This window comes from Parus major, chromosome 3 (assembly GCF_001522545.3).
Source record: "Parus major isolate Abel chromosome 3, Parus_major1.1, whole genome shotgun sequence".
NCBI lineage: Eukaryota > Metazoa > Chordata > Aves > Passeriformes > Paridae > Parus > Parus major.
The window spans coordinates 59368675-59385874 of record NC_031770.1 but is presented as its reverse complement, the minus strand read 5'-3'; the positions used below and the strand labels follow the sequence as shown (position 1 = coordinate 59385874).

General features: G+C 40.0%; 2 protein-coding genes across 4 annotated transcripts in view; one reads left to right on the top strand and one right to left on the bottom strand.

The window, feature by feature from the left end:
* The window catches only part of L3MBTL3 (L3MBTL histone methyl-lysine binding protein 3), a 77760-nt gene extending 69888 nt beyond the window's left edge, over positions 1-7872 (top strand). For all 3 annotated transcript variants that reach the window (XM_019006157.2, XM_033512804.1, XM_015623018.2), the window contains 3 exons: positions 2422-2585; positions 3399-3461; positions 5965-7872. In XM_019006157.2, coding sequence (XP_018861702.1) covers positions 2422-2585; positions 3399-3461; positions 5965-6108 — 371 coding nt within the window. In that variant the 3' untranslated portion in view covers positions 6109-7872. The remainder of the gene's footprint in view (positions 1-2421; positions 2586-3398; positions 3462-5964) is intronic.
* A 1692-nt stretch (positions 7873-9564) lies between these two features.
* The window catches only part of SAMD3 (sterile alpha motif domain containing 3), a 35012-nt gene continuing 27376 nt past the window's right edge, over positions 9565-17200 (bottom strand). The window contains exons 7-10 of the mRNA XM_015620576.3: positions 12606-12809; positions 12053-12224; positions 10323-10405; positions 9565-10080 (exon numbers count right to left, since the gene is read on the bottom strand). Coding sequence (XP_015476062.1) covers positions 9763-10080; positions 10323-10405; positions 12053-12224; positions 12606-12809 — 777 coding nt within the window. The 3' untranslated portion in view covers positions 9565-9762. The remainder of the gene's footprint in view (positions 10081-10322; positions 10406-12052; positions 12225-12605; positions 12810-17200) is intronic.

Here is a 17200-nt window from a genome sequence, read left to right as displayed (position 1 = left end):
TTTCTATCATAGTCATAGAAATCTCAAAATAATTGTGAATTTGTGAACTGTCAGTGTTGGTACCTGTGCTTGTTGCCCTGTTTTTTTGGCATGTTAGTTACCTTGTTATTCCTCAGCCTACTTTTGCCATACTCACTTGACCAGTTCCCTCCTGATAACTTCATAAAATGTGTACTGCTGTCTTCCCTTTGCTTGGGGGAAGATTATTTGGAGCTAAAGCACTGAAATGACTGCCCCTTCATAACTAGCTTTTTTTATGGACACAAATCTTGTGCTTAAAAACACTATATATGCTAAGAGCTAGACCTGTGCAGGAGGCAATGAGCAGTGTTAATAGTCTCTCATTAATGCTAGAAAGTATTTGCCGCTTGTCTTCTTTGAAATATAAGTTAATATTTTGTTCTTTGGTAACTCACTAAGAAGATAAAGATGAATTATCAGAGAGAAGGATAACAAGGTGGCATAAAGTAAGAAGAACAGTGTAAAGGCAGGTGGGCTGATGCTGAAGCAAAATGTCAGCAAAGAACACAATTTAGGTTTAAAAATGTGAACTTCGTGCATCTGGCTGCTATCTTGTGGATCTGGCAAGCAGATTTTGTTTCTTTACTTAAGTGGTGGAAGAAGCTGTTTGTGGCTCTGTGATGAAACTGGCTAACCTCTGGTGCACCTCAAGTTACTCTTCTCCTAAATGTCCCAACTGAGACATATCTTGGAATATATCTCATATTTTCTATGGCCCAGAAAGACAGATTGCCTCTCTATGGGAAGCAGGGCTTGCAGAGTGAGGAATTCTCCAGAGCTTGAGGGTAGGGGAAACTTTTAACTGTCTGGTATTAGAGACATTTGATTTGTAGCCAAAGTGGTGTGTTCTGGACTTCCTCTTACAAGGTTACCCGCACTAAATCTAAATTTGCCTTTTTTTGTTGTTGTGATTGTATCTGCTACATGGCTAAGGACTTCTAATTTTCTCCCTCTAGTTGAGTAAACTGGCACATAACGTGCTGCATTTGTGCTCTTTGCCTTACCTGTGAGGCCAAGGATGAATGGGAGTATAATGGTAGTAAAATATTAAGGAGTCTATTTTTAAAAAGATTAATGAGTGGGCAGACAGTGCTGACTAAATGGCTTAAGAATCAACTTCAGAATAATAAGCATTAATATGTAATGAGGAAAAATCTTGAAAGTAATAAAAAATTAGGCTAGAGGAGCAGAATAACACAAGCAAATGTAATAACATCATATGTTAGGTGTATTATAGGCCAGCTCCACTGTGCTGGCAAAAATCCTTAATGGGAATTTGTGCCCTAGTTGTTGGGCATAAATGTGTGAAAGCTAGAACAGTAAGGATTGGGAGAAGTTGTGGTTAATAGCAGCTTCTCAGAAATGAAAGTAAATGGAACTGCAACAGAAATGAGCAATCCAAACAAAAATAGCATAGGGATTTGTGAGTAACTTACATGAACCATGTCATTAGGCAATATCAGGCATTAAGACTGTACTTTGTTGGCTGTTCATTAAGTAGTGAATTTCAGAGGTTTTCCAGAATTTTAGTTGACAATTGGGAAGCACTCAGGCCCGAGTTCAGATGACAGGCATGTTACTTTTGCACTGCCAATGAATGCAAATGAACAGGGATGTCATATGCAGTTTGACATCATTTGAGGCATGACTCTTCACTCTTTCCTGCTGCACACATCTCCAACTGCTGCTCTTCTCCAGACAACAGCAGCATGTGTCTGAAGACACCCTCCCACCGGTACATTACCTCTGGGGGCAGTGGGATGGGAGATCATTCCTTCCATTATGGATGAATGAGATAAAAAGCAGCATGGAGGAGTTTAATGTTATTTTCCAAACAAAACATTCTATTAAAATGGAAGCCGAGAATTTGCAGACATTTGCGTTTTTTCCTCAGAAGAGCTGAAAAACATTTTGTTGTGGATGAGCCATAAATGTTGTGTGGGCTGGAACTGTATAACTGATTCACTTGGAATTTTGTAGCAGTGCAGTGCTGCTTTTGATTTTCTAACAGCTCAACCCCAAAATTAAGTTACTTCTTGTATTACTGTACTACTATTAAATGTGGGTGTGATTTATTGTACCAAAATATTTTTAATTGTTTGACCTATGGTATGTTATGCTAACAGCTCTGATGGCATGAAATTGTGTTGTGTTGAAAGAGACCTCTTCCATGTAAGAGTAGTTATATTTATAGAGAGTCTGTATAATGATAGTCATACTAGTGGAAGAACAGTCATGGCACTTCCAATTCTGGTATGGCATTCGCGGCATTTTACTGTTCAAGCAAAACTGTACAGCTTGTGTAGGGAGGCCCATGAATAGAAATGAATGTGCTTTTACTGTGACTGATCTCATCGACTGAGGGATTTATTTCTTGTTTCTTGCTTCCTGTTGCTGAAGATGTTGAAGAACCCAACACACAGAGGCTTCTCTCTCAACCAGTTATCGTGTCTTCTAAGTTGCAAATCCCTGGCCTACCCCTGCGCTGGGAACAGCAGAGCAAGCTCCTTCCAAGTGTAGCTGGGATCCCAGCCAGTAAAGTTTCTAAGTGGAGTACAGATGAGGTAGGTTCTCCTTTTGTCCTCTATCTTATTACCACTGTCCTTGAAGGTTGATTCAGAGCTTTAGGTTATCCCCATGGATTAAGAGTAATACATGAGTACTCAGAGGATTAGACTCAGCCAGACCTAATGTAACTGATCCCCAAAATGTTCATTCCACTGCCATCCAGCCCCAGAAGAAATACTAATTCATATGTGTATTGATACAGATAGATACATGTATATATAAAAATTTTTATATACATATAAAAATGTGGTTTTAATATGTATATATAAAAACCACATTCACTGGTGGTGTAAAGAGAAGTGCTAAATTTACAGCCCAGCATATCAAGTGCTCATGGTCTCCCTTACCAACATCTAGACCCCACACAAACATTCTGGAGGAATTGTGTAGGGATCTGCATGAGGCAAGAAGTCATTCCTGCTGCATAGTTTGGATGTGGCACACTGCTTTGGAGAGTGAGAATATAGTGCAGAGAGGAACTGTATGGATATGGTCAGGCCACAACACCTGATTTTAAGATTAGAGCCTCTGTTCAGGTATATTTGGATATAAGAATCCTTGGACAGACAGAATCTTGTCATTGCTTTATTTTCAGAAGTACCTGTGACTGTTCTCTGCACCTGAGGCAGCTGGATCTTTTTAATCAGAGAAAAAAAGAAGCATGACTATGCACTTACAGAAGAGGGCAGAACACCTAATAAGAAACTGTAAAAATAATAGCTAAAAAACTTTAACGATTGCTAGCCTTAAAGACCATTTTGAGAAAACATAACTCTTACTAAATCTTTTGTTGTATACTTTGGTGGCAGGTCTCTGAATTTATACGAAGTTTACCAGGATGTGAAGAACATGGCAAGGTGTTTAAAGATGAGGTGAGTGAATTTTATTTCAAAAGACAGAGACAACAAAGCGTGGTAGAAATACATATAAATTAGTAGGATGAAGTGTATGGAATAGAATCATCAGGGTTAGAAGAGATCTTTAAATTATTAGGTCTAACCCTCCAACCCAGCACTACCCCTGTAACCTCTAAACCTTATCAACCAGCACCAGCTCTAGATGCCTCTTAAACTCTTCCAGGGATGGTGACTCCACCAGCTCCCTGGGCAACCTAATTCAGTGCCACATTGTTTAAAGTCAGATGCAGAGGTATGGAAGATTAGGTTGGTTTTCAGGTCATGAAGTAGGAGGAAAGTAAAGCAAAACCTAGCCCAGTGTCAGCCAGCTGTTTTTCCAACTTTGTTCCTGCCAATTGAAATTACTTACAAACTTTGTAATTTATTACTGTTCTATCTTGATCTGGTTGGACAAAATTTATAAGCAAGTATGTTGCTTTAGTTCTCCAGGATGTTAATAAGTAAAACAAAGTGGAACAGTGCTTCAAGATAACCATCCCTTAAAACTTTTTGCATCTTGTCTGGTCACGTTTCGCTATTGATGCTCTTCCTTCTGATATAGCCGATTTATGAACGTGATTTTACTGAGCAGGGAGTGAGAAGATCTGAAGGTTCTGATGAAGTTCTAAGGAGCATATACTCACTTTGTGAGCATGCCAGGTGTGCATTTCTGTCATCTGAGAAGACTGGTTTTCCAAAGCTACCATTAGGAATGGATAGGGCTTTTAGATACATTAAGCCTTATAAACTAGGTTGTTTTAATTTTTTTCTTCTCAGAGGTTTGTTATTCCTTTAATGCTCAGCTTCAAGAAGGCAGTTTGATCACAGATGCCAGAGTGAATACTTCAGGTGCTTATCCCAGCCAGACGATCTGAATGGGCAGAGTCAGCCAGCCTTTCAAGTGAAGAATAATTGTGGTACTTAGACTTGAGAAGGCACCTCCTGAGGAAAATGCATACAGATGGCACTGCTAATATCCTGCAACAGAAGTTTCCAGGCTGTGCTGTGGAGTGTAATGACTATTACAGCTGCATATCAAAGGACTGACAGGCTGCATCTCTGTGCATTTGGCACTTGCTCAGATGCTGAGTATTTTACTATTCAAGCCTGGATTATCCCCTATGTTACTGAGAGTGTCTCATCAATGAATTTAGAAATAAAAGTTGGCTATTGCTAATCACGTCAGCAAACAGCAAGTGCCAAGGAGATGCTGAATCCTTAACACTTTCATTCTCAGAGGGGTGAGAAAATTTCCTTTCTCTAGGATTCAGCCTCTCAGGCTTTGTCTGTGACTAATAAATTAAACCTCCCCCAGTGAGGTCATTGAGGCATGGACTGGCTGATATCAGTAGGTAGAAGATGTTGGTTCAAACTTCTGCTATGGAAATGAACCCTCACCCTGCTTCTGCTAAGATGCTTCAGCTTTTTATTTGGGCAGCCTCAAGTTGACACACTACAAGTTCTGAGCCCCCCAAGTCTGGCTTTGTGTACAAAATGAGTAGAAAGTTATTGTGGGTTACCACATGATGGTGTTCTGACTGCAGTGTTCCTCGGCTTAGAGTGCTATAGGGTGTCCTTTGCAGCATGTCACATTCACAAAACTTGTTTCCAAGACCTACAGAAACTTAGACTGCTTTTATCTCAGATTAGTATCTTTAAAGCTGAGCAGTGCTCCTGATTTAACCACAGCTGAATTTTATGTATAGCTATCCAGCTTACGATATGCTGAAATTTTGCCTGTAGATACCCAAGTGATCCTAAGGTTACATAGGGAATGTTGGCCCCATTGAAGCCTCTGGAAGTTAAAACCCTGGGGGCTCTTTGTGTTGGGATTTAGTACTCCTGCTGAGAGTGATTTGCTTACAAATGCTTACAATTACAAATGTTAATTTGTAATGTTTAGTAAAATATCAACTCTACAAAGAAGAAATATTTTGTGTTTTGGAATGTTCTATTATGTATGTGTCACAGAGGCAGTTTTATTAGCCTGGTTCCTGTTTTCATCTGGGATCAAATTCATTTCATTTTGCTATTTAGTGAGCAGAGAAGTGGTGGCCTGAAGGGGATTCCAGCTCTGTAGCTGGGAGTGAAATCCAGAAGCTTTCCCTCTAGATGCCTGCATAAAAGGAATAACTAAGATGTTTTAAAACATTGCTGTGCTTTAGTATAGCTGAATTATACTTAATTTACCCACTTTAGTTTTCGATAGGTTTTATTATTGCCAGTATGAAAATAAGAACTGTTTAGCTAAAAAGTAGCCAGACAGTTGTTTTCAAGCAGGAATATCATCCTGTTCTCTTGGACTAGCTGATCTGTCTAAAGGTTGAAATCGAAGCTCTCCTGAAAGCATTTGAAAGTACTTGTATTCAGTCAGTCCTTAACTCTGTCTGAAGTTGCTGGGACTTTTCATGTTTTCTGAAACGTTTATACTGCTGCACTCTCAGACTTATTAATAGCTTTGTGTGTTTTTCTTTTAAAGCAAATTGATGGAGAAGCATTTCTGCTAATGACCCAATCAGACATTGTCAAAATAATGAGCATTAAACTGGGACCAGCTCTAAAAATCTTTAATTCCATTCTGATGTTCAAAGCTGCAGAGAAAAACTCACACAATGAGCTTTGAAGATAATGGAAAATGTGCAGGAACCAGCTTTCTCCACTGGAGCTCATGTTTTATTCAAAGCACAAAGACTCACTAGAAGTGTTGAGTAAGGACTCTCAGAAAGGAAGAAACTTAAGTTCAGCACTGGTGGACTATTTATATTCTCCTGGAGCCAGTACACATCTGAATCCTTCTGGGAAGTGTTGAAGCTTTTGAGAAGGTACTGAGCAACAACCGAGTCAGCTGGTCTTATTTACCAAACTAATGGCGCTAATTCTCCATGGATGGTTAGGATCCCTAACTCTCCCTGGACATCAAGGAAACCTTCATTAATTATTTATGCTGTATTATATAAGGGAACGTTAATATTTTCTAAGGATTCTTGAATTGTACTTCATGTACCCATTTTACTTTTCAGAAGCTTTTACTTCATTTTATCAAATAAAAACTGATCAGCCAAAAATTAGGCTACAGGTAGCCAGATGAGACTGTTATGGCTAATGTGTATTTGTGCCATAGTTTAAAAATGAAACACTTAATGTTACATATGTGACACTTTATTGCTACAGCATATTACTTTACAGATAATAAAACTGTCTGTTTGCTTGTAACAAAACAAACCTTGTTGGGGTTGAAATTATAATGCTTTTTTGATAACTGAATGTTTTTACTTTTGCACGATTACAAAAATGTTATTTGAGTTTTGCCACCAGCATCTTTAATGTATTTTATCAAAAGACCAGTATAGAGAAGGCTGCAACTGAAAAATAAAATTTGACTTCATAGAAGACTTTTTGTTTATGCTGCACAAGAGTCCCAGCCATTTACATGGAGTCTGCTACAGTCCTTCAGAACATGGAGGAAAATAAAGAGTATTTTGAGGCAAGGAGATTAGCAGAAAATAAATTACATTCAATGTAATTTCAAAGTCTCTGCATTTCCCAGTCTTCAGCGTAGTTACCACAACAATGGAGAAAAACTGCTCCAGCTAGGACTACTACCCTGGTTTCATATTCAGCGAGGTTTGTTTTCCCAGTGGTGGGAGAATTATCTTACCCACCATTTTCTAGCTGAAAACTCTGATTTGTAAATGAAGGCATAGGGGGAAAGGCTAATCACGAGGAAAAGGATACTTAAATGCTTGTGCTGCACTGCACATCTGAGGTGTAAAATACATGCAATTCACTACGTCATTAGCAGGCTGCAGATGTCACCAGCAGGTACTGAGGTGAGGCAACCTCCTTTCTTGGAGGATTATTCTAACGATTTGTCAGGGAAAGTTGTTGCACTCGGTATACACACACACACACACACACACAAGATGTAAACCAGATGCACTTTATATGGGAGAAAGCCTAGCTACCTCTATACTGAGGACTGCTCCAGAATGTTACTTTGCAAGAAGAGAGAGAGAGAAGAGTTGGATCAGGATTTTTGGCAGGCCTCTGTTTAGTGCTGCAGTGCTCAGCTGTAGAGCTGAGAACAGAGCATTTCCGTTTCACAGAGCTGGGAGAATTTTCCATCTTCCCACAGATTTTGCTAGGCTTTTCTTTGGCTGGAGTTCTTAAGTTTTCACCCTCTGTGTCCCTTCCAGATCGTGTAGGTGACTGGTATCTGCCATAATATGAGGTGAAACAGGGTCAGTATTAAGTTGCATTGCTCTGTTAATTTCCTTCCATAGCATTGCATAAATAATATTTTTACATTTTGTTCAATATGTGTACGTTCAAATTGCACTCTTATTGTACTACAATACGAATAAAACCTGAACTGGAGCCTCTGTTACCTTTGTGTGTGCCCAGGACTCTCGGATGAACCCAACTCCTCCTGATGGGTATGGTGTGCAGTAATCCTTCTCTGTAGCACAGGGTGGCCAGTAGTTTTAAAAGAGTAACTTAGCTACTTGCTGTGTGCCCTCTCCCTTAGCACTTACTCCCAAAGCTCACATCCCCCTGGCCATTGCAATCAGAATGCCATTTATAGCCCTGGACTTTGTCACCAGCAGCAGCTGAAGTTGCACAGGCAGATCAGTAAAAAGCCAAATTCTTCTGTTTTCTTTCATTCTCTCCTTCCATGTAGTTTATTTTCCTTTACCCTCTGTGTCTGTCCTGCAGTGATAGCCAACAAAGAGATTTGCAGCTCAATGGAGATTACTTGGGGATGTTAGCACCTCCCTGAATTTTTATATACAACTGCTTGCAAAGTACTGTGGTTTAAGAAATGGATTTGAATTAATACTGTTTACAAGATGTAGAATAAATCTCACTTGAGCCCAATTTTTTATTCATGCAGCTATCAGGTACAGTAATGAGAACATACATAATCCTTACTTTTGTTTCCCATGTGATGAGGTAGCTGAGCATAGCCACCTCTATTACAAAAACTACAGCCAACAAATCCACTTGGAAACAAAACCCCATCATCAGATCTAGTGGATCTCTGAACTGGCAGCTGGCATTGGTTTTTGTTTTGTATTGGTGGTAGCCCAGCCCTCACTCACACTGGTAAAGGTTGTACCCTGCATTCCATGGAACCATGTGAAAAATCCTAAGCCTATAGCAAGAGATTTTGGCCATTAAATGCAGCCATCTTCTCTCATCCTGAAGTGATCCCACTGTGATCACTGCCTTGGAGTCACCCCTGCACAGCCAAGCTTTAACAAAGCTGTGATCTTCCAAGCTGTGTGTTTGAGTGCTTAAAGAATCATTGTGACCACAAGTGCTGCTTTGCCTACACTGATATTTTTGAAACTGGGGGGAGATTGGTCTCTAATAGAAAGCAGTGTTTTAATAAAAAGCCAATTTGTATTTCTAATTAATGCAATGGATCCTGGCTCCTGTTCCTATCACCAGGCACTTGTCCAAAGCCTTGCACTGCCAAGACAGTATCCCATGGGATTTTCAGACAGGAGTTAAGAATAGAGTGTTGGGGGAAAGAGAAGGCTGTGGAAGAAGAGAGGGCTTCCACTCATGTGGGCAGACAGTCACCATGTGGAGAAAGCTGATTTGTTCCAGGGAACAAATTTGAAAAGAAAATGAGGTGTTCCCTCTGCAGCAGCAAAGCTGTGGTTACCAATGCACATGGCAGCATCCCAGCTAAGTCATTCTTCCTACTTTGAGAGCTTGTCTTGGAATCCCTATTTAGTAAATCCAGGATTAATATTAAAACAAAATGTTTCATGCAAGAAGAAAACAGTAAAAAGTCATCATCCTGCAAATTAAAAATCAGGCCCACCATTTTAAACCACAAAAATGATTACATTAGGCTCTAGGCAATCATAATATTATGAAGTAATGGTAATAAGTGTTTAATTAGTGCCATTTCAAAACTTAAACTGTATTACCACCTAAAGCAGTAAAGTGATCATGTTGGCATGCTTTTTTTTTTTAAATTCTTACAATCAAAATACCTGAATTTTTTCAAATGTTCCATATAGAAAAATAATACATAACACATGAAGTAATCAAGGAAATTTTATTATCTCCAGACTGCTCTAAAATCTACATTTAAAATAATGAAACTGCTTGAGCTTTAATGTTTGGTTTTTTTTAAAGTAGCCAGTACAATAAAAAAGGAGGGCATTTTAATAAAAAAGCAGGCACTAAACATAACTTTTAAATATACATACACTTTCACTAGAAAGAATGGCACAAAGAGATTTATTTTGACAAAATATCAAATGCTCCTGAGAGGAGCGCTGGGTGCACCATCAGATACTGGATGCTTGGGTGCCTCCAACCCTGTCTTTACTGGGGTGGGCAGGGATGCTGGCTTCCTCACCTCAAAGACCAGGGATTCCAGGAAGTTCAGGGTCCTGTGGATCCTCTTTGGGCATGGGATATCAAACACATGAAAGGCAGCCACCAGTGCCGCCACAGCCATGGTGCAATCATCGAGCTGGGCTAACTCTTCCCTTTCTATGTACAGGGCAAACTCACACGAATTCACGCTGAAGGGATTTTTCACTTCCAACACTGGTGTCACTGCCTTTACCTGAATTTTAAAAAAAGGTATTTCAAATGATGCCACAGCACTGCTACGATGAACAGGTCAGAGAATGAAGTAAGCCTGATAACACTGCTTTGAATTTAGGTAGTATTTCTATGAGTACTTCTACTCAAAAGGCAGGCTAAAATCACCTTTTCCCAGAACTAAGCTGAGGCAGGTGAACTAAAAGGCCAGGTGATGTGTGTATGCAGGTGATAAAAGGAAGAGAGACCAAGGCTGTCTCCTACCTCCTCGTTCACTGCAGCAAACAGACTGGAATCATCTCCAAAGACCTCTGGCAGGAGTAAACATGCAGCAGTCATTTTCATACCTGTCAAAGGCAAGGATTTCTACTGAATTACAAAGGAAAACATTCTGACACTGCATTATCATCTTGAAAAAACAGATTGCAGCCTGTGTAATAGCTAACAACTCAGTAGTGGAGCTGTTGTTCAGTCCACTTTGTAGAGGAGTTTGTAGCACAGTCAATATTTAGGCAACTCAGCTGGTAAAGGACATTAGTGTCCAAATGATTCATGGGACTCTGCTTCTTGGTATTACATTTCAATTTTCCTCACAAAAAGTAAGTTGGGCTTTGGGTTGCTTTTAGTCGAGTTTGTGAGCTGAGTAGTCTTCCTGCCCCCATGCCCTTCCCCAGACTCTTCTCTCCCCAGTAAAGTGGATGTCCAAGGAGTCCTGGCAACAGGAACTCTGCTTGGAAGGCTCTGGTACCAGCTGGTGCTGCAGAACCTCCTGGTACCTGGGACCTGCTATCCCTCAGCTCTTACTGACTATAACATCTCTTTTGCAGGTCAGGCTTCTGGTGTCATGTGCTTCACTGAACTTACCATGCCATGCATTTATTATCTAGGTGCCAGGTCAAGTTGTGAGAGAAAAATGAAAAAGCAAAGGCCTTGGAACTTTACTAAGGTATGAGTCAAAATCTCTGTGGACACACTGTATAAGAAAAGGGGAAATTGCTTACTATATCCATAGATTTCCTTGGCCAAGGCTATGAAAAGGAAGTCCATAAAGACTTTCTGGATTAGACTATTCCTTGAATAGTTTTAATCTATCATGAGTACTTCTGTTTTCAATCTTAGTGAAGGAAACCTCCAGAATTTTAACCTATGCTGCTTGCTTCTTTCAAAGGTGACCTGGCAATAAATGGAGTGACAGTGCTGTAGGACACACACGTGTTCATATTGTGTGACCTTGGGTGGACATCCTGGCATTATGCCTGTTTGACAGAAAGTGAGTCTAAGGAGGACTTTTCAGAGAGCTAAGCTTGGGCATAGGCAGGGGCAGCTGGGGAAGAATGGCAATTCTGAGTGGCTGCTTGAAAAGTTTTGTCCCTGCAGCATCACACTCCCCAGACTTCTCAGAATGAAGGAAGCTGAGTGTCAGCTGGTGTTTGCTCCCCACAGCCAGGGAGCCAAACATGCCGAGGTACATTGGAACTCACCAGAGGTACCAGTGCCCTGTTTCCTGCAGCGTGTCTCTGCAGAGATGAGGTGCCTGAAATGGTTAGTGGGAACTACTTCTTTAATTTTACTGGGATAAAGATTATAACCATAGAAACTTGCTCTGTAAAGGAAATTGTGTCTTTCTTTATGAGGCTATTTCTAAAGCAGAAAATTAGTTTTCTGCGGGTATTTTTAGAAAATAATAAGCACTCGTGTATCTAGAAATACGTACTTCTGCTCATCTAGCAATACTTATTTTATGGTAATTACGTACTTTATCAAACCTGCAGTCTTTTATTCAGTGAAAAGAAAGTTTTAATACTTGACTGACTTAATTTTCCTACTAATTTAGTAAGTTTTATTCTCGGTGCTTCACCATCACTATATATTTTCAAAGAAACCATAACATTTTTGAAATGTGTTTGCAGTACAATTGAAACTAGTTTAGTTATGTAAGAACAATTAGCTACAACAAAGCTCTGCTATTCAGACCATAGGAGATTTGTACTGACATTTCAGAACGTCTTCCTCTGTGTGCTGCTTCAGATTTTCTTGCAGCATAATGTTAATCGGATTATTCCTCACCACATACAAGGACAATATGTTTTCTGAATAAACCTCCAAAATCTCGACTGTTTTCTTATGAATGTCCGTGTGAGTGAGAAGCTGGAACTCCCTAAAAAGCTAAAAGAAAAACAAGTATTTGGTATTGCAAACCTCAAAACCAAAACTGTAAACAATGCATACACTTTGAAGACAGGATAAAACTAGCTCAGTTAAATAAGATTATAAACTCGAGAGGGTGATTTAATTTTTTAAAAAATTTTAAGCAGGGAAGGAATACATCAAGCAACACCAAACACTGACACTGGTAGTATGTGTGGCACCTTTAATGGAGAATTGAACTGATGAACTTTTAAAAATGAGATCAGCTGCAAAAATATGAGTTAAAGGGAACATTGCTGATGGATACTTCAGTGGAAATATCCTGTGAAATACATGCCTACAGATGTATCACATCTATAAGACAGAATTCAATGTCATTATTAAAAATAGCTCTATTACCTGGTAAGGGTATCTTAAGAAAGGAAATAGTTTAAGAATATCTTTTAGAGGTGCCTTATCACTGATCATCTTTCTCCGTATTTCTATTGTCACATTCATTCTGTTATCCACTTCTTCCCAGTTCCTCTGAGTTTTCATATATTCTTGATTAAGCCACTTTATATGTAAATCCATTGCACTGCCTTTAAGATGAGCAGGTTCTTCCTATGGAGAAATGAAGGACAGAATTGTAACAAACCCGAAAATCAGCCTTTTTATCTGATTGTTTAACTTTTTTAGCTCGTGTCATTTGATGTCACCTCTGTGATTTGAGCATGGTCAAGCTCAGCAGAAAGGGTAGTTTCAGTTCCAGCTCTCTGAATTCACCCTCATGTTTTAAGTTAGACTAAAGTCTGTTTTCATATAAAACTATACCAGTCAGCCCCAAGCTCAAATTGCATATTTGGGGCTATTCATGATATTCCTGTTCCAGTCTCTGGTTTGTCTCATTGTGGTTTATTGGAAATGAGTAGTCAGTTCTAATGATGACTCAGTATTTAGCAATATTAACTCTGTATTACCAAGAGAAATAGTATTTTCCTCTTATCCATACAGGTCCTAAAAGCAGGAAAACTTACTTTCACAGTTATGCAGGTAGAACTTTTACCCCCAAGGACTCCAGCTGAACTAAAAAAACTCTTATTGAAAACCATTATTTGAGCAGTTTGACTGTCAGTGTTTTCAAAAAGTACTTTTGTACTTGAGGATAGTTAAGAGCCTTCCTCAAAATTATTGTTATTGTCCCTGATGTAATTCCAAAGCCAGTAATTACTGACAGGAGGGGTGGCTGTCCAAAGCACTACACCAACAGGAGTAGCCTGAGTTTGTGTAGCTTATCCATGAGTGGACACACTGAATTTCCTCACTGAGTCAAGCTGAGGGACACAGCGATGCACAGTTGGTACAGTTACCATCCTCTGGCAGTACTGCCACTGGTTTTTCTTCTGCATTGTCACTGATGCAGCTGTGACTACACATATGGGTGGCCTGTGGGTCAGTGCCAGAGGGAGTTGAGACACTTTATAATGTTCCCCAGAACATTTCTGACACAGAGCTGTGAAACACGCAACATCCCAAACCACTTTGCAGTGCTCTGCATGTGCAATTAAACTTTCCATTTCAATTAACATCCTTCTCTAAAATCATGCATGTGATATTCCAAGAATGGTTGCACAAAGCACACAGTGAAAAACCTGTCTCTCTCCTAGTATATATCCATATAACCCGATAGCCCTTGGCATCACAGAAGAAAGCAAGATCTGCATGCAGGACAGATATCTAACATGACCTCTGCATGATTCTCTGGCCCTTGCTAGAGTTCTGTATTAGCACAGCCTGCACTCTTTCTAATAGAGGATTTCAGTCTTGTGTTAACATGAACGTAATGATTGTTTGTGACCAGCTTGTGTAGGCACTCCTGGCCTCTTCCTCAGTGCACAGGAGCAGAGGTGGGGGGGACAACTTGGTACCACACCCTCCCCTCCCTGCCTGGGAGGAGTGCTGGGAAGAAGTATAAATGATGAGTGTATGGTGCTACTTCCTGTGAGTTCTGTCAAAACTTCACTGCACTGGGGTTTGGGGACTCCCAAACTTTATATTTAATACCCTCAGTATTTATAGTTATATAGCCTTCAGTAGATTTTTTTTCTCCTTCAATTACTTCTCCCAGTCAATTTTCCAACTCTAATAAAATCATACCTTCCACAAAATCCTGCCTTAAATTTGGCAGTTTAACTATATGCTGTCAGAGGAAATGCATTTATTTGTTTTGCTCCTGCTACTTCTGCCTTCTAATTATCATACTGGATTCAAAACCTATTTACCATCTCCATGCCACTATAGTTTCATAGATATGTCATATTCTGCCCTCAGCCATCTCTCTTCCAGCCAAAACCATCCTAAGCTATTTAAGCATTCCACATATGAAAGCTTGCCTATACTTTCAATTATCCTTGTTACTGTCTCTGCATGTTTTCTAATTTCACTGTAGCCTTTATGAAATAGGTACAGTATAACTTACATTACTTGTTGAGATACTGGGACATCACAGGGGCATACAGTGGAATAATGCATTGCCTTTTGTTCCTTTCTTAAATAATTCTGTGTAATCAACTTTTTTTTTTTTTTTTTTGACTGCTGCTTAGCATTGTTCCAGATACTCTTTGACCTGGTATAAAAATAGCATTTTTGAATGGTATTAAGCTCAGAGCCCATCACTGTAAGTGTTGTTAGGACTGAGTTTTCTCCTTGTGCCTTATTTTCCTTGCCTTGTATTCTCCTTGTCTCCTTATTTTCCATCTATCAGAACTGAATTTTATTTGCTGGGTTTTTTTTCCCCCAGAATGGGTCCTTCTGCAATTCTTTGGTCTTTGTCTTTAGTATCCTTGGTAGCATCCCAAAATGTAATCTGCCAACTAGTCTACTTTTCCCATGTCATTTAGAAATATATTGAATATATTCATAATATTTTCTACTGTAAACCCCAACCATTTCTGCATAGCCTTGTTTGTTCTATCTTTTAACTGCTTATCCATTCAAGGACCTTCCTGTTTATCCCCTCAGATTATATCCTCTAAGAGCCTTTGAAAGGCATGTGCTAAAATCTCTTCTGAATTTAAAGTAAACTATATCAACTGGATTGCCTGTGTCCTCAGGGTTGTTGAATACTTCAAAGAACTAATGAATTTGTGAGGAATTATGTCTCTTTACCAAAACTTTGTTGATTCCTTCCTAATGTGTTCATCTCTTGGGTCTGCATTACGGTTCTTGCCAACTTGGCCAGTGAAGACAGAAGGTTTCTTAGTCCATATGTTCTCTAGCTCTCTCATCCTGACACTCTAGAAACTGACATCAAATTAGCTACCTCAAATTATCTAATATCTTGTTACATAAAAAAAAAATGTACATCACAATTAAAAATTACCTGTTTTATCCTTGGACACTGCTGAAAATTTTGCACAAGTAATTGATCCTGGAAATGCGTTACTGCTCATTTTAGTGAATTATTCTGTCCCCTTTACTGACATGCCAGTCTTGAGACAGATGCCCTGATGCTGCCCATGAAGAATGGTTGCAGTAGTGTGATCATTTGAACTGACCTACTGAGAATCATTGCAAAACCTATCTAGTTTTGCTGGTATGGCTTTATATTCTGCCAGCCATCCTGTACCTAGGGAGTGCACCTTGAGCACTCTGTCCCTAAGCACCACCAATTTCTTGCTTCTCACACGGGGTGAGAAAGCCTTTACAACCAGTGCAGAAAAGGCAGAAAGCCATGAGAAGATTTCTGTGTAAATCTCCATCAAGTCACTCAGAGTCATCAGAGTTTTGTTTTGCTGCTGGTGTGTCATCTCTGCAAGCTTCCTGCATCAGCCTGTGAGGGTTTCTGGTATGTAATTGATATTGGTTACTATTATGAATAGCATCCTAATATTCACATATTCCCAATGGGGCCATTCAGCTATTCCTTAACCTGCTAACTTGCCCTAAGATGGACAGGCTGTCCTTTGCTTTGCTGTGACCAGTGCACAGAACCAAGGTATGATCCATTCTTGCCAGTCTCAAGATACCCACGCTTTCTTACACACACAAACTTGGGCAGTTGTTGGGGCTTTTAAAATTACATTTATGGTTTTTTATGCTGTGCAAGAGCTAGTCTGAAGTCTCTGACTCCAAACAGCTCCTTCACTACTGGTTTCTCCTGTGGGTCTGTTTCAGGCCTCCGGCTCATAAAGCAGGAACTTCTTCAGCCAGCTGATGTGGAACGTGGTGGCCCATTCCCTGAGGGCCTGTCACCTTCAGTGTCTTACTTGCAGAGACAGGAAAGCAAAACAATTCAGCCCAGTGTGCTGTAACCAGACTGACCGCCTGGGTTGCTTAGAAACAAATGCCAAGAAGAAGTTGTGACCTTTATGCCAGCTTCTCTCCAGCCCCCTTGTCAAGGCAAACACTGCTTGATTTGATGGACTCTCCCTGTGGTCAGCCCTGTCCTTAAAAGCCAGTTTAGCTAATGACATTAATAATTAGCTAAAGGAAGCAATTTGACATTTTCATCAGTGGCAATGGCAAGCTACCAATAGAAATGTGGCAGTAGTATAAGGAAGAATTGCTGTCATACCTATTAATTAGGGGGGGGAAATAGCAATGGAAGGCCAGACTTGGTAGTGTAAATCATCTAGTACCAGGCAAAAGGATGTGGAAAGGAGGTTAATGAGGTAAGCAGAGGGTACCCAGTACCTGTCTGCCAGAGTAACCTAGCCCTAGACTGCAGGATGGTCCTGCCAAGGCTCCTACTTATTCTGTTGGATTCATGCTCAAAGGGTGGCAGCAGTAGGGAGCCCATCCCTTAGTGCCCATGCCTGCAAACACTTCTGACTTCTTGGCATTTCTTGGTATCTGTGACTGAAGACACCAAGTCTGGCAGCCACACTGGAAGTTGTAAGGCTCTTTGCCTACACTCCAGATGCCTTTTGACTGTGACTCCCCACCTGATATTCATGGTTCTTCTTGTAACCATATGCAAGTAGATGGTGCTAAAATGCTCACATTAAAGTGAG